Source organism: Falco rusticolus, chromosome 8 (genome assembly GCF_015220075.1).
Source record: "Falco rusticolus isolate bFalRus1 chromosome 8, bFalRus1.pri, whole genome shotgun sequence".
Lineage (NCBI taxonomy): Eukaryota > Metazoa > Chordata > Aves > Falconiformes > Falconidae > Falco > Falco rusticolus.
In genome coordinates, this window is record NC_051194.1 from 48,709,424 (window position 1) to 48,732,537 (window position 23,114).

At 40.6% G+C, this 23,114-nt stretch overlaps 1 protein-coding gene across 1 annotated transcript in view; it reads left to right on the forward strand.

The window, feature by feature from the left end:
* UBE2E3 (ubiquitin conjugating enzyme E2 E3) overlaps positions 1–23,114 on the forward strand; it is a 59,664-nt gene that overhangs the window by 32,286 nt on the left and 4,264 nt on the right. The window contains exon 4 of the mRNA XM_037398242.1: positions 21,729–21,861. Coding sequence (XP_037254139.1) covers positions 21,729–21,861 — 133 coding nt within the window. The remainder of the gene's footprint in view (positions 1–21,728; positions 21,862–23,114) is intronic.

The window sequence follows — 23,114 nt, forward strand, 5'->3', positions numbered from 1 at the left end:
ATTCATTAGCTATACTTTAAAGTATTCTTTATACTCTTGCTACACAGTTGTAGGTAAAAGCACAAGTTGCTGTCTTTTTATGAATTTTGGATGAAGTAAATCTTACTGGTGTTTCTTAGTGTAGAATATAATATAGTGTATTGGTATAAAGCAACTCCATTAACTTCAGTGACATTGGTCAAGCCTCAGATGAGGCTGAGAACAGAATTTGGTCAAAGGGATTGAGTACACTTGTCCATTTTAATAATGCGCTGCCTAGCTAATGCCAGCAAAATATTTCCTATACCGACTAAATATACTAACCAGTATATACCCTACCTATGTTCTGTGAAAAGCTACAGATTAAAATAGCTTTGCCGAAATCTTTTCTACCTCCTCCATTAAATTTGGGGGAACATCTATTCAGAAAGCGTTTAAATAGAAAAATGTTCTGAGTTTTGGGTCTTCATTGGTCTTCATTGCCTTCCCCTCCTCTCACCCTGTTGCACATTTCCCAGATTTGCAACTAAAAGCCATTAATAGCTCAAGAGCTAAACCTGCTCCTCAGATGGACAAAGGCAGTGGCTAGTTGTGAGAAACCAGCTCTTCCACTAGATCGTCCCTGGTTTCCTGAGAGCTAGTTGAGGTCTCTGGTAAATCTTCAGGAAAGGGGAGAATAGAACATCCTCCTGTAATACGTTCCGCATGGGATGTTTCTAAAATTGTTCCAGCCAGCATAAACTCTATCTCTTTAGGAACAGAGGTAATACAGTGTATTACGCTGAGCTCATTTATCATTTTAAGGCTCCTTTTAACTGACCACTTGCTGCTGACATTTGTAACATTTCCCAGATAATAGAACTGAGCCACTGTCTGACTTGCTCTAACCACCGGGAAAATGGTCCTCTTCCCTCCGCTCCTCTCCACCAGTTCCCACGGACCCGCTGCTGACAGCTCCTCAGCAGTCATGTGAATTCCCCCTCTGAGTCTGGGCCTGAGCACTCAGCTTTTGGTTCATTTTTGGACGTGGTTTTGAACGCTGCTCTCCTAAGTAAGAATCAAGATTGCCAAGATTGCATCCAGCTGTTCCAGAGTATTGCAGTTTTTCTGAACGCGTGTTCATTCTGGAACAGCCCTACTGAAACCAACAGAGGAGTGGGACATGCCAGGTGTATCCCTGCTGGCTCTGAACAAATCCCTGCCTGATAACACGTTTCAGTTTGACAGTGGAGTGAGTTTATTGACATTTCAATGTTCATAATTAGGTTTCAAAAGTTAACATTGCGCCAGCATCAGAAAAGAAGTTGAATGTTGTCTTGGAGTCAAATTTCAGACTTGGAGTCACGTGCTGCTGTGTGTGCAGTACTTCTGCCGGGACAGATAGCTGTAGCCTCTCCTCCCACAGGTATTCCCATCTAAGACCAGCGACTGACTTAGTATAGGGCACCTTGTCCATCCTTTTGGTGCAGGACGTATGTGGGCAGGCCCCCAGGCTGAGGGAACTGTCCTGACCCCTTTCCAGCCAGACTTTTCTGTCTTAAAAATCCTGTGCAAGCACCTTCATTTGAGGAAAGTCCCTTGGGATGCAGTGACTCTGCTGACATAGTCTTGTTTACTTCGTCAAGTAAGCAAATTACGCCCTACCTTGGCAGAGATTATTTTTGGTGTTTCTGAGAAAAGTGCGATTAAAAAAACCAACCACATAGAGTTTGAGGGTTTAGTTTTTGAGCGTTGGGTCTTTCTGGTTTGTTGTTGTGGGTTTTTGGTTTTGTTGTTAAAACAACTGTGGGATCCATTGAAGTCTGGAGGTGGTGTTTGACTCTGAAAACTCCTCCCAGTTACGGCATAGGGCACAGCCCAGGCACTGTCCAGCTGGTAGAGGCCTGAATCAATAGCCACCCTATAGATAGCTTCCACTTCTCCTTAGCATTGCCTGTCATGTGCCAGGCGGGGAAATGAATTGATGCTGAACTCAGACGGGAGCTGGCTTGTTCCCAGGGTTCATTCATGGAGTCGCCACAGACAAGGCCAGCTCGTGCCTCCCTCAGCCTCTGGTGTGGTGTACATTCCCAGAGCAGAGCAGCGTGGTGGCACTGAGGCGTTTTTGGGGAAAAGCAACTTTAATCTTCATCCATATTATTTATGTGCACCACGTGCTGGTGGAGTTTTTCTGCTGCTCTTGCTCTTACTGGTTGCTTGTTTCTGCTGCTGGAGCCTGATCGTTCTTAAGGATTTGGTCATGATTTGGTAACTGTGTAGAAATCCCTGAGAATGGTTTTGTAGGTTTTAACTGGGTTTTGGGTACTTTTGCCAATATGTCTTCTGTGGGTGTTTCTATGCTGTCAGACTGGGATATTCAACCTGAGGCTGACTAAGAACTTTGTCCATCAGGGAGAGGATAGGATTGGATGCCGCTGCTGGCATAATTTTTTGTGGTCTTCAGTAATACAGATATATTTTTAATCTGGGTCCTCAGCTAAAGTAAAAATAAAGCATTTGAGAAAACTAAATCCAAAGCAAGCAAATGTTTCTGTTGTTTATGTCTTCCAAATTGAAATGAACAAAAGAAAAAAGTTTTATTTATTGAAATAGAGGGAAAATGAGATTATTTCTTTACAGATTAAAGTAATTTTCACTCTTGGGGTTCTGCAGAATAAATTACTCAATCCTGTGTCATTTTTGTGGGTATTTGAGTATTGACATGTGTTGTCTCAAGCTCTGATTTAGCTGTAAATTGCAGAAATGTAACAGCAGTGTCATGTAGCTGAAGAAAGGAGAAGGCAGGAAAACAGCTTGACAACTGTATAAAATGTAATGGTCTGAATGGACTGAAAGCAAGCAAGCAAACAAACTCTCAGAGTGTTTGGCTGAGATTTTACTGTGAAAAAGTCAGAGGGGTTTTTATGCCTTACCATTTTTCGGCTTTCTTACAAAAAATGAAGATTCAGAGCACTAAGCTCAGAAGGAATGCAGCTGCTGCTGCTGCTTGGATAACATTACAAATGGCCAAGTGTAAAAGATTATCAAATCTGAATGTTTATACATATGCATTTTTTTTACATTAAGCAGCTTCTTGCAGTATCTCTAAAATTGCATGTACAACTGTCCTGTCCTTGTAGTCCCTTTAAATTACTGTTTGTTTCGCAAATTGATGTTGCTATTTTGGCCTACGTTTCATATGCACTTAATACATCCTGTAATATTTTTTCTTCTATATTTGCATCATACATATAACACTGGTATTAGTTTGATGTCTTTTCTAGAAAAAAAAACCCCAACAGTATTCTACATGACTTTTTCTTTCCTCTCAAGATTAATAATCATATAACGTGTAATTCATTTTAACAGCGGAACTGTCTTCCTCGTAGTTGTTTCAGGGGGATGTGTTAGTAATGAACTTGGCTCAGTGTAAGAGCCGTAGATGTTCTCTGGTATTTAGATATTTTTGACTGGCAGGAAGCTGAGTATAGACAATTTGCACTATAGATTATAGATAGAAAATATTTGTCTTACTAAAAGGTGGTGTCTTTAACATTGTGAAAAGTTAGAGTGTGTAGTCAGTAGTTAAAGGGAACTTCATGAACTTGTAGGTGAGTTTAGAATTAAGGTCACCATGTATAAGTTTAAATTTAGCATTTCCTAGTGTATGAATATTTAATCAATCTGCTCTAGTATTTCTTTATAATTTTCCTTTTCTATGTCTAGTCTTCATTATTGAAATATTTCTAGATTGAAAAGAAAGATTTTTAAGGATAAATAAATGTTGACAGTAGAAATAGAAGCACTGTTAACAGATCAAAGTATTTCAGGTAACTGCAAGAGATGTCAATGTAGTAGTTTGAGATAAACATGTAAGCAGCTAGAGGTAGTGTATCGTCCTCTTTAGACTTAGTTTATAGTAAAAACATGATAGATTATTTCTGTATTATTATGCAACATGCATAAACCTTAAACCAATTAAGAAGTATTTTACCATGCACAAAGAGGATCATTAAATTTATTTGACTAAAAAAAATACTCTGGTTTTCAGTAGTTTCTGGTTGTTAAATGGTTATCTCTGGCATGCTTAGAAAAGTTTTATAAACAAAACTTCTCCTGTTTGAGTGAGTCCAAGGTGAATAATTCAATCTGTGTTGGAATCAGCAATGGTGAGAGACACCTAAGTATTGCTGCCTGTCTGATGAATATTTTCAATAGATATGAAGCAGATAACTATGTGATTTATAATTAATATTTCTTCCTTGAGTCTGTTAGATTGTCAAGGAAAAGGAATTTTGTCTTCATAAGATGAAGATCATGTTCACTGTAAGAGTAATAGTTTGGAGTACTAGGGGCATATTTAACGGAAGAGGGAGAAGATCTCTTTGCAGCTGGATGGGAGGCATTCAAGCTAGCCAGATGGAGGGAGGCAGAGCAAATGTAGGCGCATTCTGGGAGAACTGGTCAGTCTCTGCTGGCTGAGATTTTAGCGGAAGACATATATTTTCCTTGCAGTTCCAAAGGAAAGTTGAGAAGGCTATGGATGGAGTGGGAAGATATAGAAGAGCTTGAAATTTTGAACTATAAGGAGGCTGCAAATGTACAGTCTGCAGTAGTAGTACGTTAGTTTTGTGGACCTAACTTGTCAAAATTCATCAGACAAGTAAGTAAAGGCAGGGGGAAGTCAGTGTTTGCAGGTTGGGATTTATTCTTCTGTTGGATGCGTTCTGATGCCATATAGACAGCTATGTTTGGTTTATTTGTGCTTGGCATATTGAGTGTACCATGTTGTTTTGTATGCAGCCCCTATCCACACTTCACCTTGTACCTTCACTCCATGATACACGGCTTGGGGCTGTGCTTAGAGACTGTTCAGAAGCTAAAATGCAGCCTGTGCCTGTCTGTCAGGCTGCACTTTGTTGGGAGTGCCAACAAAATTGCCTCCTGGCTTTTAGATGGATTCATGGTGGAGCTTGACTTTCAGAGCATTAGAGATTTTCAAAGCCCAGGTGTTTCAGAGATGGCTCCTCTCTGCTCCATACCTGCTGCCTGGGAGGATTCTTGGGTTTCCAAGGCGTATCCCAATAGCACCCGCTTCCCAGAGTCTGGCGAGTTCTCTCTTTTCTGTGCTCCACAGAGTTCTCCCCTCATTGGACTGCAGTTCAGGTCAGGATTTGTGACTGCAGTATAATTGAGCTGAGTGGATTAGTTTGTGATTGTGTAGGTGGTTGATGTTTAAGTGACTAATGTGATTCTTGCTTGTAGGAAGGCTCGGCGTAGCCACTTCGTTGATCTGAGCAGCACAGAAATGCCAATCTGCAGAGTATATCTAAAACTTTAAAAATGGAAAGAAGGCTAAGAAGCATTGTCAAGAAAATCTCTACGTGATATGCTCCACTTTATATTGCTAATCGCTGTCTTTATACCTTTAAGTGGTTTAGTGTCTTGTATTAAAGGTGGACTGCTGCTTCTTCCATGGCTCAGATGAATCAGTGGTTAATGAGGTTGTGCCGGGTGCCGGAGGTCTCTCCAGGGCAGATCTTTAAAGGGAGATGCCTGCTCTGAAGTGTTTGAGAGGTGCATGCAAGTGTTGTAGATTGACTGTTTCAGAGCATGTTAGGAAATTTATCTTGTCACAAAGCCAGGCTTGTAAAATTGCTGTAATAATGACTGAAATTTGTTAACATTTAAAGAAAAGAAGTACTCGTAAGTGTTTAAGGCATTCAGGATAGCATGGGGAGCCAAGTGCCCTGGAGAAAAACAGTGTAAATCTTTTTTTTATCTTTAATATACAAAAGCTTAGGATGGGCTCTGTAGAGTGGGCAAGAGTGACTGTTCCCGCTGAATGCAAGAAAAGCACATGGAAAAAGTCGGATAGAAATTACTGGTGTCATCACTTCAGCATTGACTCTCAGCAGGAGAATGCTACCAGATTTTGCGGTACTTCCTTTCCTAGAATATATTGTAAACAGTTTATGCTTTTAGCCTGATTGAAAAAAACCCCACTGCTGCTGCCTTAGCATTACACTTTTGGCTCTCGTACGGCACACCCACATGGGCCTCAAGTTCATCACAGTCGTGTAGTTCAGGCGTTGTCTTTCAGGTGCTGCAGCTGCACTTCTGTAACTGGAGGCAACTCTTCTACCCCATTGTCCTGAATTCTTTTGAATGAATGAGGCCTCTTGCTTCCTTTCTTCTGAAGTCATGTGGCATGTGAGGTGGTAGAAGGGTCCAGTCCACTTTCACTTAATTTTGCTGCTTGGGAGCTGTGGCTGTGCGGGTGATGGAGGGATGATGTAATTCTGCACCTGCCAAATGTGAGCCTCATGTAACCATAATCTTCCTGCATAGCTGCCCACACATGAACACAGCCACTGATTCTGTTTGCCGCTTTTCTTTTTAGGAACAGAAGTTTTGTAGCAAATACTAGTGTTTACTTGCAACAGCAGCTCAAATGAAGATTGAGATTTAAATGTCACTTGGTTTGGGGCATAGCTGTGCCTTCTATAGTGGCAGTTTGTATAAACTTGATGTTTCCTGAATGCTTTTGTGCATATAATCTGTAGAGAACAATATTTTAAGTACTTAAGTTTGTATTTTGAAGGGGGGAAAGATGCTATTTCTATCAGATGATCTTCAATTACCAAGAAGTGCAGTGTATTTTAGACTTGTTATCCAAAATGCATACATCTAAATACATTTAATACTGAGTGCTGAAAAAAGTTTATTTTTACACCATGTAATCTGCAGCATCCACAGGGGTGGGTTGTTTGTAAAAAATAAAAGTGATGGTACTGCTTCCAGTTTGTCATGACAGAGTCTTTCCAGAGTAGGTGTCATCCAGCAGCCTTGTTGTTTTGCCCAAGGTGAAAGTTCTTGCCTTGTTTCTTTTGGCCAAAGGGGATTAAAGAAAGCAACTCTTAAAACCTTTTAAAACAATAGGACATTCCCTCTATACAGCTAGTAAAAAGTTATATATCATCCATTCTTCTTGGCCCTGGGCATAGGACACATTTGCTAGGTAGTTCAGAGTCATCTTTCCTTCCATAGCACAATCAGAGCATGGTCAGGCATTCACCTTGCCATCAGCGGCTCCTACAGAGATGTTACCAGCTTTCTGTGGTTGTTCAAACCCCTCTCAACTCTGCCAGCTGGAGGATTCAAGTGAGTGAGGGTCTGTGTTCCTGCTTCATGCTAAATCCATATGGTTACTTGGTATGGATCCCACTGGAATAGGTTAGGGAGAACTGACAGTCTCCTGTGTCAGCAGTACTGCAGGAGCAGAAATACTCAACCGAATAACTCTTCACTCTTCATCTTTTTCACTGTATCCCCCAAGAGGAGGCAATTGAAAATCACTTCCATTCATGTAGATTGTAGACTTGAATGCTCAACGCTCTGCAGGGTATCTCTGCATTGCCACTAGCAGTTATTCAGAGTAAAATTTTGTGGGCAGAACAGCTTAATCTGAGCTAATGTCTGACTTGGTCCACTTCTCTTTACAGCCCGCTTTAAGATTTTCATGTAAGTTGGCCTCAATAAGCACAGCATTTGAGTGGCCATATGTTTGGCAAAACACATAAATAATTTACAACCATTGTTTTTATTCATTTTTGTAATTCAAGAATTATTTTAAAGAAACAGCCCAAAGGACTTCTTCCAGAATTAATAATCCACATATATCTGGAAATGCCTGTACTTGTGCTCAGATGTCCAGAAAAGTGCATTTAGTTCATTAGTTTCATGATGAACTGTTAACTTTTTAGGTTGTTTTATTAGGAGAGAACAAAGAACTCCTGGCTTGTTGAAAATTTGTTGCACAAAAATAAGGATGAAAAGGTTCCAAAAGAGTTGATGTTAAGCATTGCAAACTGGATGAAGTTGCGCAGACTGGAAAGATTTATAAGACATCTGGCAATTAGCTTCCAGCTCCTATGGAGTCCTGCCCTGTGTAAGCTGCTGCTGCTTGCACTGGAGGGGGGAGCAGGAGGGAGACGAAGCGTAACCCTGAAAAGCTAGATCTTTGTGCTCATAAATTATCAGTAGGCTACTGGAGAGTCTCAGGGTGCCCCTTTGGAAAACTGCCTCCTACAAAAAAACCCACGCCCAGCATCTCTCCCTTTGCAAGGTTGTCTCCTCTGCTGGCATTTGCTTGGTGCAGTGGGGGAGGGGGAACAAGTTATCAAAGAACTGTTAATGACTTTCCGTGCCTGAGCCAATCTGCCAGTCTACCCCACACCAGCTTGCTGCGCTCCCTGGGGACTGCGCGACAGCTGGGAATTGCTGGAGTGCGACCAGCTGAAGTTACCTCCCCCTGCCCGGCCCAAAATGCCGGCGATGCTTGGGACTGCTGTTAGAGCTGGGCACCTGCTGAGTAACCTTCTCCCGGCGGTGTGCTCGGGTGCAAGGGACCCAGAGCCAGGCCACAGGGTTTAAGCCTTTCATTATTATTACCATTATTGTTGTTGTTATTACTATTACTACTGCTGCTACTGTTACTTTCCAGCACAATTTTTAAGATTTCATTAAAGAAGATTTAAACAAGAAAGAAAACTTTCCATTTGGATTTGTGCTCTAAGGTGTCTCTTGGGAGCATCTATCTTTGCCCTGGTTATAGGATAATGTGTGCTTGTGTGGTTTCTGAGGTTCAGGCATCTGAACCTTCAAGCACTGAATGGGAATCGCTGAGACCTGGTGCTTTGGCTGGTCAGAGACTTGGGAGACTGCTTCTGTACCCCATTCTGCCCCTTACCTATACAGTCACTTTTAGCATGTCATTGCCCATCGTGTTCATTATTCTGTCTTGAAAACAGGATATTGATCTTGTCTTAGACATCTGCAGTAAAAATAGTTAAGATAAAAATTGCATATTTACAACTACTACTACTAATAATAATAATAATTATTATTATTATTCTAAATATTAGTCATCGAAACATAGGTAATCAATCCCAGCAGGCTAACTGCTAGTAATTATGTTTATCCTTTCAGCTCAGAATCTTGTTAAGTACAGTGAGCAGGCAGCTTGTCTTAAGTTAATTTTTCTAGCAGTGCTGAACTTTAAAATGAGGCATTTGCAGTAAAGAAAGAGCTTTATTGAGATTAGTTATCAGAAAGAACATTATTTTCTCTAGATTGCAAATGTAAGCAAATGTGTGCTTAATGGCATTCACTAAATTATAACTGACTGAGAATACGAGGGCAGTAGAGTTATGTATCAATATATAATATTAGGACATGTTGGAAGAGATTATACCTAATTTGTATATAACCTGATGAATTTTGCAACGGTAGTTATTAAGTGTATTCTTTCCACTGATAAATCATGCTTATAGTCTCAAATAAAAACCGTACACAGTCTGAGCCTTTTCTTCTGGAGATTACAGCCACCCTGTGTCCGTATTGTAGCGGTATCTAATTCCTGAACGCAGTGCAACTGGTGTTGCAACCTGATCTACTGGAAAGAAGGATTTGGCACCCAGGAAGGGGTCGGTGCTGCCCACGTGCTTTTGCTTTGCCTGAGGTCTGCATTGCTGTATCCTACTGCAGGCAGTAAACTGCCGCTTTCCTAACAGCTGCCTCGAATCTGGGCTGTGTGGGAAGTTACATTTCTTTTTAATAATAATTCTGAACAGACAGATGTGTAAAAAGGTGGAATGAAGTTGCAGCATACCTTAGTCCACTGGTACCAGTGGTCCAAACCCTACAGCAAAACTCTGTGCGGGTCATAAATTTCTTAGCTCATCCTGAGCAGTGGCAGCTCTCTTAGAGGAGGGTACAAAGCCCTGCTCCCAAGGCCAGCACAAACAGCTTCTGCTCCATATGCTACAGCTGTCTCCACAGAGAACGTTCGTTTGGAAGAGTTACTCATTAAATTAACATTGTTAGAGGGAGCAATAGTTGGGCTGGAGCTGGCTTGCCAATAAACAGATTTTACTGAGTGAGACTTGTTTCACTTAGATGTTTATTGACTTTTTTTCCCTTGGAATGATTATTATTTTCACATTTTTCTTTAGTGTAGTACACTTTTGTGGAACAAAATGAACTCATATCAGACATTGATTTCTGTGTATTTGTATGCATGATACTTTCTCCATTCCTTTGAATTACTGTGCTTTTGGAGCTAAAGCTGGTGTTCACAGTTTTGTAATGCTTTTAATACACAAGGGTTTTTTTATATTTATATATACTGTGCGCCAAGTGTTGCTTCAGCTGTCTCCAATTCTACATTATACAAAACAGATTCCTATCCTCAACTACTTTTGTTTTGAAACTCCCCAAATATTCATATCCAACTAGTGAAACATACATTGTTGGGCTAATGTTTTAGCGCTTGAATCGAGTCTGCCTCGTGCTCGGTACAGGACAGTTACTGCTCATAATGTTGGGTCACTCTCCAGCTTATGTACTAGAGTGGAATCATAAAGAGCCAGAGAGAGGATCCCGAGCCTCTGCTTTGATAAATAGGACACTGTGCATCCAGAATTGCACTCGCAGAGTATAATTCCAGCACGTTTTAAGCCAATTCAGGTTGAGCTGCTGCAGCCCCCAACTTCTGCCTTACTCCCTGCTGCAGCTTCCTGCTCCCATTCTTGTGCTGATGCTGGCATCCATGCTAGTTGCAGCCTGGTGCTGCTTCCAGGAGCCCAGGCGGCCTGACAGCAATCCTTCATTACTTCTCAACCTGCTCAGCACCACAGAGCAATTCAGTATATGATTTCACAAGTACCACTGCAGGTGTCAAGGGAGGGGAAGGAGTAAGGGGAGGCACAGGGCTGGTTTTGCTGGGGTTAATCCGTTGTGGGACAGTACTTGTCACCTTGCAGTCAGGTCTGCTGGAATGTGTTATACCCTGGAGGTTTGCTTTATATATTCAGATTGGCAAAACCTTATTTGCAGAATTATTTTGTTAAAAGTGCAAAATTTTAAAATCTAGTATCAAATAATACATAAAATTTATAAAAATTGCCAACAAAACAACTCCTCCCCTGAGCTGAATGTGAAGCTTGTCATCATTTTGCTTTAAGCAGAGTTTAAAGCCCATAGCCAGAGTTATGAAGATCATTTCAGACCATGAATCTTGTGAAAAAAGTGAAAATCTCATTTAATCAGTTCTCAGTGTAGGAAATTTTGTTAACCAGTGTGGGAATCGTACTAAAGACAGGCCTTCCGGATATGCACCATTACACTGAACAGGATTCTTGGGTTTTGGCTAACCAGATTCACACCCCTTCAAAACAGCTAACTTCTTTGAATTCAGATGAAGTAGTTAGTGACAAAAGCCACGTAGTGACCCCAACAATGTTTGGAAAGGAGCCAGACTTGAGAAGTCATCCTTATTGTGCGGGAGGTGGGGAAGGTCTTTGCGTATGAACTAGGAAAGGTCAATTTTATTTTTGAGAAATAGAGCCTTTCCCTAGTTACAGATTTCCACCAAAATTTTTTGGCTTCAAGTTATGCATCCGACACAGGGAGCTGTGGCATGGTATTTGCTGGGGTTTTAGGCTGTACAGTTCGATGTGCAAATGGATGGAGGCAAGAGCAAGGAAGTATTTAAAAGTAATAATAGAATTACGTTTGAAAGAAAGCCTATGCTAGAAGGTTAGGAAGACTGATCCAAGAACTGACTTATGTCACCTAAGGGAAAACACTTAAGAGTGCTTGCTGCAGGGCAACATTCAGGAAGTTAGTATGAAACAACTAAAAGTATGAAACTAATATGCATGCATTGAAGACCATTAAATACCTAAGTAGGTGCTTCTTACTCAGAGCGCTAATGTGGTTTAATGGAGGCAGGCTGTCTGACCCAGGGTTTTGCCTTTTCTCCATCTCTGGGTGGCCAAGCTGTAACTTTGTTGCTGAAGTTGAAAGCTGATTTGGGGGGTGGGGGGGTGGGGCAGGCACAGAGTGGGGAAGGCAGCTTGGAGCTATATTGCTGTGAAGTGCTGGAAAAGCCAAATCCTGAACATCCCAGAGGAGGAGGTTCTATTGTGGTAGCACCAGGAGTGTTGGGTGTTCATCTTCGATGCACCCACGTTTCAGTGGAGGTGGCTTCCCAATAAGTCTGTCTTTCTTGGTCCTTCATGAAGTATCTGAATAAATCGTATGCACTAAATTGCACTTTCTCTTTTTACGATATTGGAAAGAAGGTTTTCCACTACATTGATACCGTTCACAAGTTTAATCACGGAGCCTGCCTTTAGGCTTGTATTGTCAGACTGTGGTGATTGTCTAATTCCTAATGTGCTTTCTGTCCCGAAAAGCACTGTTCGTAGGTGGAGTTCCCTTCAGTTTTTGGTGAAGATGCAATCCTTAAAAAACAAAACGTAATCCACAGAGCAGTGGCAGATCTTTTAATACATCAGTCAGTATCGAAATTGCCTGATATTTGGGTATTTTGTGTAGATTCATAGCTGGGGATTTCATTTGAACAACTCTCGTTGACTTGCATGCTCAGTCTGTTGAAGATTGCCCAGATACTGTTCCTAGGCATGAATCTTTATAAGTCTGCTACAGTTTTAAAGCCAGTGGTCTTTTTAGATTATTTATATCCTTCAGTGAATTTAATTGTTTTAACTGTTTTTTCTTCCTTCATCCAAAGTGTGTGCGTAGAGGATGTTTGAATTAATAAATTTTCTTTGTTCATGTAAAAGTATAATTGAAAATATTGGTATGAAGTCCTAAACTGGATTTCTCAGAATCACTTAGCTTTTTGATGTGAAGATTTTGCAAGTGGATCATGGAGGGGACTGATGTCTAAAACACGTGGATGCCACAGAACTATTGAATGAGCTACTAATAGTTTAATCTCAGCCCAGCGGGTAAGGTAAGGCCTGGGATTTGAGAGATTTACATTGCAGTCATACTCCACCACACACATTTTCTGGATGACATTAGGCAAACGATCTTGTGTTTGAGTGCCTCCATTTTGTGTCTTTGTAGGCCTTAAACTAAGGCGGCGCGATTTCTCAGGTACCGTGTGATCCTTTCAGTACGGATTGCTGACATCAGTATGGAGGCTATAACATACAGAAGAATAAAATATGTGTGTATGCCAAATGAGTTTTGTTTTGTTAGGGAGCTGAGAAAGATCCTCTCTCATGGAAGAAAAGCAAAATTTGCCATGTTCGCTAAGTACAGGTTCATCAGTAATTTTGAGTGGAAGGAAGACATGCACTGTATACCTGGTAGACAGATTTCTGTGGCAAATTGATTTGGCCTTAGTACAAATTGAGCTTCATACCAACACTAAGAAAATAGCACACATTTTGCCACTAGTACTACTAGTGTTTCAATACTGATGACAGGATGCTAGTCTTTTATTTTATGGTAAATTATGGCTTTGTTATTATAAGCACATGGTGATGTAGCAAGAAATGTTTCCCTTTACTGACTGTCCTGCTCTGTGTTTTAATAGGGAGCATGGATAATTTCTGTAGTGTAGGCATGTGACAGGGACTTCTATGCAGATTTCGATATTAAAAATAGACGAAATGTTCATCACAAACTTTCTTCATGCCTGTGAGTCCTGTGATTTCTCCGTTTTTAAAACCAACTCATGTTTGGTAAACATTTTATGTATTGCCTGAGTAGTATATATTTACAACTCCTCTGTCAAAAGCGTAGAAAGAAACAATCTGATATATTTTGTTACTTGGTTTAAATTCAGTATTTCTGTTGTGGTTTAGCAAGCTACATTCTGGGAATAATTATTTTTCAAAAGAAAAATGACGGGAATTCTGTCTCCATAATTGGCTATGATTGTTCTGGAAGACAGAGAGAACCTAAGCAGACTTGTAACAGCAGCAAGAAAGGTCCTAGGAACTAGTAGGAATACAAAGAGGAAAGTAAAGTTGAGTGATTGTAGCAATGAACTAATTTAATGGGGCTTTTGGCAGTGGAAAAACTGTCAGCTTCCCGAAATATATTACTTGGGTTATCTACATAGTACAGCTTTGATGGAATTATCAAATGATTTGTTACTCAGCTTCCTTTAGTAACAACAGTGTGTATTCTTCTACCGATAGCAAATTTAGCACTGGAGGTTTTGTCTAAAACACTGTAATATTGCATCTTTCTCTTTAGGGTGATTAATAGCAGATCTGCACTTGGTTAGGTTCCCCTAATGGTACAATTTGACATGAGCCAAATACAGCCACATGATTATATTTCTAAGCTGGACCGTGCAATCTGAAGTTTATGTCCCCTTTATGCTGGCTGCAAGAGGGCAACTGATACCTGATTAATCATAAATCCTGGTGTTACAAAGCTAATCCGTTGACATTTTCAGAATGTGTACGGTTTGGCCAGGTTACTTTATGTTGGACCAGCACTTCGCTTTGAGTAGCCACGCTGCTTTTGATCTGGTAGGCAGAGCGCTCAGGTTGAATTTACTGTTGCATCAAACCATGGCTTCAGGCACAAGTCCTGCACTACTTTACAACCAGCTGAATTAGCAGGGGATCCACGAGTTAAAAATAGGCTCTATTTTATTTTTTTTTTTCAGCAGTAATTTCTAGATTTCAGTCTTAAGGGCATGATAGACTTTAAGGAAGTGACAGAAGCAAAGGTTTGTACAGTGCACTAGAGTCTGCGTATCCTCAGTTACACAGAGCCTCTATGGATCTGCTAGAAGCAGTAAATAACCTTTTTCAGCAAACAGACATAGCAGATAGTTCAGTGGCAAGTAAAATTAGAACAGTTTTAGCTATATAAAGAACACAATAGACTGAAACTTTTCTTTGTGGGAAATTGCACATAACCTGGAAACCTTAATAATACTAAGTACCTTATCAAAAAGCATTTTCAATATGGATTTGATATATTGCTGTAGTAAACCCACACGTGTCTAACCCTAGAAAAATGCTGTAATACAAAAATTAGGGCTATACTTAAGGCTCTTGCTAGTGAAACCAGTACACTTTCTGTGTATAGAGGATGTACTACCCAAATTCTGTCAGTGGAGGTGCTTAGGGCACTTGTGCTGACAATATCAACACTGAGAATGAGTACTGCAGAAAGCCATGTAAACGAGGCATTGAAAGAAAATGGAAGCTGCTGTCAATGCTTGGCAGTTTTTAAAGGTCACAGGGCTGAAAGCCACAAACGTATGTCTTTTAATTAATGCTAATTTCCTTTCCTTGTACTCTGTAACCAAAAATAAAAGAGCGCCTCCATGATAGGGAAAAGAGGATTAAGAAAAAAAGGTAATGGATAAATTTGCTTCAAAATGTTGAAAATATCAAAGCAGGAAAATAATCTGAGCATCTTTCCATTCCTGTGTTTAACATTAAATACAACTACTGATAAGTGATTTGGGCTCTCTCCAGGCTTCACAGAGTAATACTGAACTAACTTGGAGACAGCTTGCCTCAGACAGAGATCTTTTGGTTCCTTGTGGGATTTTTTTTGTGTTTTGGTTTTTGATTTTTTTTTTTTTAATTACGAGCAGCATGGCAGTGGGTATCTATAGCTAGATAAAAAGCCAGTGTGCTACAAGATAGCATGTGGATACAAAGCTACACAACCCTTTCTTAGTGCATGTAGGGTGAGGAATATTTTCTTAAGTACTGAGCTTAGAGGCTTGAGCTAGGAGCCAAGCTCTCCATGCAGTCAGTGAAAAGTAGGTGCCACCAGAGGGAGATGGAGTACCTTGGTATTAGGGAGTATTTAGATGCTTCTTGTGCTTTAGAGGGTCACTGGTCTCTCTACCCGGATTGTCTGGGAATATTGGCATCTGCACTAGGTACGCTATATGGTAGATATGATCTCCACCTCTGCAATAACCTGGAGTTATGTGAGGCTGGGGCTTTCTTCTTCCACTGCAGAGGAGTTCATCAAGCTCGGAAGCTTAGATGGTGAGGCAGGCAGACCCAATACAGATGGGATCTGTATTTGCCTGGCTTGTATATGCTAGTAGGATCTGTTACAGCCCCATTACCCTCTAGTGGCACGGTACTGAACTAGAACATCATCCAACAGCTTTAGCTGAGACATTGCTGTCCAAAACAGCGCCTTTCATGCTGGTAACATGCTGAGTGCCTTACAGCAGGATTTGTAAAACTCAGTTTCTGAAGCTGTGTTGTGGCTTTTGCAAAACTCACTATGTAGCTTTGTGAAGTGGACTTTTCAAGCATGAGGTTGTGGAACATACTTGAGGGCATTCATTCTTCCTTTCTTTAGTACCTTCACTTGAATTAAGAAAAATAAAAAAAGATACCTTGCTCCTCTCATAAAACACTGTCTTCACTTACATTGCTGTAAAAGTATTGTAATTATACCATTGTGACAGAGTTACGGTGGTTGAGCAGTCTGCGAAGAAGAGCTTTAGGAGTTTTACTTTTCCTGAATCTCATTTGGGAGGGGGCTCATTCCTTACCTAACTCTCACTCCAGGTACCCCATTTGGCTTGTTAGCTGCTGCCTTTGTGATGCCTGCCTGGGTGTCAGACCTTGAGGGTGGGGCCCTTGAGAGGAGAATGCAGGAAAATATTCCACCACTTAAGTCACGCTCTGTAGGCACCCCGATGGGCATCTTGGGATATAGGCCAATGTTTACCTTTGGGTTTATGGCACCAATGACATTTCTCATAAGGCTGTTTTAGAGTCTGACAAACTTCACTGTCAACAAGCTTCCTAAAAACCAGATTTTTTTAAATCCCCCCGCCCCCAGCTATACCCTATTACAGCCCCCAATTGTTTCTCATAACAAAGCATAACACAGAGTTAACATCAAATCTAGCTAAATTACATTTTCCTTCAACATTTTTCTTAATTATCACAGTCTCAGTACTATGAAGTTGCATTCTGTCACCAAATTTAGAGCCCTGTGTTTCAGAGGAGTGCTGTTGACAGAAGCACATTTAGCAAGTGCAGAAGGCAGCATGCTACTAGCATCATGTAGACTGGAAATTTCTTGTCCTAGTTTCTCATCCTGCAGCTAGTTCTATATGGGCAGCTTTAATGCATTTTTATTTAGTGAATTGTAACGAATGCTGAATTCTGATTTCTGTAACCATTGCATCAGGAGTCTTAACAGACTTCTTGCTGATATGAATGCTGCTACATCCATGTGAATGCTCATATCGCTGTGCTGGACTTCATCTTTGTGAAACCTGACAGCCAAGGTTTAGCAGACTTAGGTTTAAAGGACCTGGTGTGAGCTTATGGGCCTCTAGAGTTTCTTCTCAAATTCACCATCTGAAGTCACACTTGTGAATTAAATCTGTTCAGCAGACTATCTTAGATAGAGCATGGTTATAAGTCCTTTGACTTACCTGGATCAGGTGTGTATCCCTTCGTGAAGTAGCATAATGAATATTTACTTAGGAAGCAGATGTAGCCAGGTAACTATTCTGTCAATTTATCTAATTTATTAAGAAAAAATAATCATGCTTTTATGTATGAAGTAAAACCCCCTTAATTTTGCAAAGAATGTTTTGTCAATTCAATTAATTTGCTTTGTTATTTTGTCTAAGATTTTTTTTTAGCCCATATTTTAAAAAAATAATCGAGCAGTTCTTTTATTGAGAATATACTGTTGGTGCCTTTACTGAATTTGTGGTGTTCTGTAAACTAATTTAGGAGGGCAGCAGGCTGGTAGCAATGAACTGCACATGTATGCTGTGTGGCTAAAACACTGAAGTTGTCATCAGATCCATTACTCCATCAAGATTTTGTGTTTTAAAGGACAGAATAATGGAGGATTTTGTGTCCATATGGATTCCATGGTAGGAAGTCAGAAGGAGCTGGGTCTTTCAGTGATGCAAAATGGAAAGGGAAGAAGACCATGGAAATTCCCCATTGTAGCACTCTGCCTGGGGTATTCTGTCTAGTGTGGCAGACCGTGAGAAAGATTCCTAGGCTGTTACTCAACACAGCTCTCAGGGTTTAAGGTAAGATGCTTGAAGCCCATGCTTGCAATAAGCAAGTGAGTCTCTTGAATAGCGGGAGAACTTACAGGAATAAAGAGTTCTAGTAGAGCCCCTAGAAGCACCTCCCATGCCAGCCTCTTTAGTGCCCAACAGCAGAAGAGTATTTCTTCTGGGTGTATCAGTGAAATAGAACATTGCGGACAGAGCAAAGCTTCCTTATTCCCAGTTTTCAGCCTGGGTTTTCTGCTGTCCTCTGCAGGAACAGAGAAGTTAGATTTGCACTAGGGAGTGGCAGTTCCCTGCTTGGGGCTTTCTGCAGCACTGAGGGATGCTCTGCAGTGACTCCAGGGGGGCTCGGGCAGTCGCTTCCAGCTGGGTACGCAACTGAAGTGTTGCCTGAGGCAGGACTGCACGTTCTGCTCTCCTCTGCAGCTGCCCGAGTGGGTGTGACCCCACTGCCCTGTCCTTGTGGAAATCATTGCAGAGGCCGAGACTGACCTGAGTAGGTCTGGTATATTTTGCTAAGCCTTGGAGAGTGTGGATCTGTTTACTTCCAAAAAGGATTACCTTGGTATGTATACAAAAGCCAAAGTGGGGTATAGCTGGCTGAGGATGATCCGCAATGGAAATATGCAGGTGGTAGAAGCCAAGTGTAGTGTCTTGTACCTGCTCACGCATCTCCTGTCTCCTCACACCAATAACGTAGTAATTGTGGGGGATTTCATGTTGCTAATGAAGCAGGGGTATCTTTTACACCACTGGAAGTGAGATACCACTTCAGCTGTTTCACAGATCTCCATCAGGTGTAATGAAATTTTTCAATTTAACAATTTTTTCCTTTATCTGAGTGTAATTATCATTACAGCTTTGTGTTAGTTTTGACATTGCAGCGATCTTTTCTCAGGAGTAGGAAGGAGTTCAAACAGCATTTTCTTTCTCTTACAAGGTTAGGAATTCCCTTCTCATATTATAGCCCAGTCCTTTTATATATTGCTAGTGGTAGCATAGAAGAGAATAGCAGACAGGCATAGAGTTACTGCACTTAGCTTCTGGCTACTAGCTGATAGATGCCCTTGCTCTGACTTGGTGAGTGATTACCAGATAGTTTGGCACCGGACTAGTGCCACGGTTAATTGTGACTGATTCATTGGTCTGAAATATGTCACTAATTTAATGGAGCTGTTTCATTAATCTGATTGAATTGCATCCAGCTGTTAGGGGTGTATGGAAGAAAGGTACCTGACACATGAGGCAAGAGCACTAACCTCTGCATTAAACTGTAAAACAGTCATTAGGACATCTAATGCTGAAATGGAATTGCTCCATAGAAATTTGGTTTCCAAGCACAATACTAATTAGCTGTAAGCTTGATGAATGTCAAGAATTAATTAAAACTTTTCAGTGGCCTGTGTGGGTTTTAAATATTGTCATTATTGCCCCAATATTTTCAGTTCTTACACTAATTGCTTTTTAGAGAGCATGAATAGAATTATCTTCTCAAGTGACTGAGGGTATGAACAGGTCATTGAAAATGGACCTCCTTGCCTCTGGATTTCCCCTTATTTCCCTGAAATTTTTCCACTGTTTTTCTTCCACTTTTGTGCATGCATTGCAAAGAGAAAGGTAAAATCAGTGATTTTAGACCCAAACTTTATTTTGACAGCACTTCTTGGTTTTCTTCCCTAGCTGTACTGTGGAGACCAGCACACTGTTCTTACCTACTTTCATTTTGGCAACAGGAAGATAGCTACAGCTCCATCAAATATGTTCTTGTTTTTAATTAAATACAGTGTTAGCCAAAATCCATGATTATTTTGTCCTGTTTAATGAAAGGCCTGCAACAGTTTAAACATTTGGTACACGAAACGTCCTCAAGATAAAAAACATGTTGGAAAGTAATGAATTGAAAGGGAATTCATAATCAAAATCAGCTTTTGGTTGTTTCTCAAATATGATCTTAATGTAAAAATAGCTGAATTTTTGGTGTAGGAATTGCAGATGCATAGTGCGGACTGCTCATGTTCCTTCTCTGTGGTGAGTGTCTCCACGTGTTTGGCTGCATGGTAAGGATGAATGTCCAACATGCCATGTTATAGACTGTGGACAAATGTATGACAAAGACATGAGGTGACATGACATAGGAAGAGCCTTAACACTTGGAGGGCTTGTAGGGAGGCTCCTCTGAGTGTCGAGCAATGCCAGAAACCACAAACTCCCAGGCTACAGATGGTGCCATGCCCTGTTGCTTGCTTCATGTGCAATCACATATGATGACAGTCCTCAGCGCCTATTCCTAGGGACCACAGAGGCAGAAGGATGAGGGCGCTTCCCCATGTATCTGCGAGATGTAGGTGGTGCCTGGGAGGCTGCCGAGGTGGGGAGAATTGAAAGGATCTTTTACAGTGCCACAGTATTGGCTTGTCTCACCTTGAATACTGTATTCAGTTTTGGCCCTTCACTTCAAGAAGGATGCAGAGGTGCTGGAGCGTGTCCAGAGAAGGGCAATGTCAATGGTGAAGGGTCTAGAGAACGAGTCTTATGAGGAGCAGCTGAGGGAACTGGAGTGGTTTAGTCTGGAGAAAAGGGAAAGCTCAGAGGGGGATCTTACTGCTCTCTACAACTACCTGCAAGGAGGCTGTAGGCAGGTGGGGTAGGTCTCTCCTCCCAGATAGCAAGTGACAGAACAAGAGGAAACGGCCTCAAGTTGCGCCAGGGGAGGTTTAGGTTGGATGTTAGGAAAATTTCTTCACTGAAAGGGTGTTGAACCTCTGGAACAGGCTGCCCAGGGAGGTGGTAGAGTCACCATCTGTGGAGGTGTTTTAAAAAATGTGTGGATGTGGTGCCTGGGGACATGGTTTAGTGATGGACTTGGCAGTCCTGGGTTATCAATTGGACTTGATGATCTCAAAGGTCTTTTCCAACCTAAATGATTCTCTGAGTCTGTGATTTGATGTGATGAATCCACTATACCTGCGTGAGCTCAGTGGAGGTGTTTTCCATAGCAGTTGGTTTTGATCTCGGCAGCTCAGATTCAGGACCTTTTGTGGAAGGTTAGGTTCATGAGACTTGCTTACAGAAATAAGATGGTGCTTTGATTTTTTTGTGAGGAGGTTAGATGGTTACTGCTTGATAATAGCATTAATTGTGATAGCTCAGAGGTCAAGAAAATGCTTGTTCATTATCCCTTCTTTAAAGCTTTACTTTAATAATTAATGATGCAATAACCCCTTCCCCTAGTGAGAAATACATTCAGTATCATACTTCTTAAAATAAACTATTTTGGCTAGTAGTCTCAATGGTGATTTTCTGGAGGCGTAACGCAAGTATATCCTGAAGGAAACAGTTATTTGGATTGACAGTGCTGTAAGAAGCTCAGTTCCGGGTTACTTGATTCTGTGTCTTCCATCCCCAGTTTTCCTGCCCAAGGTCTAACATTTCGCTTTACCCTGTGAAGCAAGTGGCAATGGATATGTATCAATATATGTGTAGGTCGTGGTTTTTATGACAGTATGATTCATCTAATGCCTGGAGAAGATGAATGCAGTCGAAATATTCAACTGTTTTTGTGTATGGTTGTGATGTCATCGGAAGGGCATGATGTAGAAGCTCAGAGCAACCCCATACTCGGGAAAGCAGATCTGGGGGTATGTTTCATACAGTGACAGTTCAGCAGTTCGTTGTCAGGCTGTTTCACTGCTGTATCTCCAATGGGAGAGCGGAGTGCCCAGCTTTCGTGCCAGTTTAAAACACTCAGTGCCCTGAAACCAGTCGGAAATTAGGCAGATGTTAAAGATAGGCAAGTGGTTTGTGTTAAACAAAATGAATGTAGAAGGAAATCCATAAAACACCTCTCTCAAAGGTAACACCTGACTCTTTCTCTCTCTCTCTTTTTGCACAGTGCTGGTCCTAAAGGGGATAACATTTACGAATGGAGATCTACTATACTTGGACCTCCAGGTTCTGTATATGAAGGAGGTGTTTTTTTCCTGGATATCACGTTTTCATCTGACTATCCATTCAAGCCACCAAAGGTAAGGGTAAGGTTTTTATTGTGTTTGTCATTTTTCCACATGTGAGAAAAATGTAACTTGCAAGGAGTGAGTGCTTATTCCTTTCTGAATATCAGATCTGTTTATGTCTCTTGAAAACAACAAGATCCAAACTCTGGCTGGCAGTTTGAGAAAAATCCTGTGTCTAATTTATATCCTGATTACCACAGTAAATACTGATTTCCAAGCTTTACCAAGTGATAAATGAGATGATAATTCTGATCAATAGTTAAGATTCAAGAATTTTTAATTTCAATAGAAGACAGTGCAAGACCTACTTATGCTTCTCATTCCAGCTACTAAAATATATTTATAATAAACTTTTTCTGTTATGAAACAGATTCTATATTATTTATTTTCACATGGTTTTTAGCAAAATAACAGAAAGCTAAAGTAAATTTAGATAGACAACTGGAGTATTATATTGTGACTTCAAATTGGGTAATACTGTGATGATTTCTGTTATTGTAAATTGTCAATCTGTCTACTACTGGTAAGATAAACAACCTTCTTTGATAATATTTGTAAGCAGAAGTTCTTATTATTAAATGAAACTAACCTTAAACTAAAATTTAATTTCCTTGTTTGGAAATAGTATGGACGTGTAAGAAATTACAATTTCTAACCGATATCAAAGAAGTTAAAGGTTGTTCCTTTCTCCCCTCCCTTAATGCCAAATTACAACTGTTGACCAAGTCACCAGAAAGGACGCTGCTGACATTTGCAAAGACCGATACGTTCTGTTTCTACAACTTACGGCTCTTGTGGCTATAATGTTGTTACCATAAATCAGACACGTTTTTCAATTCCCAGAAGGATTACAGCATAAAGTGTAATAAACTCTATGTATTTCACGCTTCTCTGAAACCCACAAAATTTAATACTCTCTGAGTTAAGATTGTTAAAATGAAGTGCTACAGAGTTTTAGACCAATTCCTCCTGAAAATCTTGTAGAATTTTTTTAGAGCGTGATCATTTTTGAATTTTCAGTAGTTTCAGAAAACATCTTGGATTTTTTCCCCTGCTTCAGTAAGAAAAAGAAAAATTTCCTCATCTCCTTGTCTTTATATAATTAAAGCACTTAGAAATGTCTCTAACCTCTTATTTGTGCAGAATAATGCTTACATGCTCTACTGATACTACTCTGAAATAATTTAAAAACAAGGATGGTGTTAGTGTGATAGCACTGTTTTGGCTGTATATTATGTCCTGCCTAATGAAGGGTAAGGCAAAGA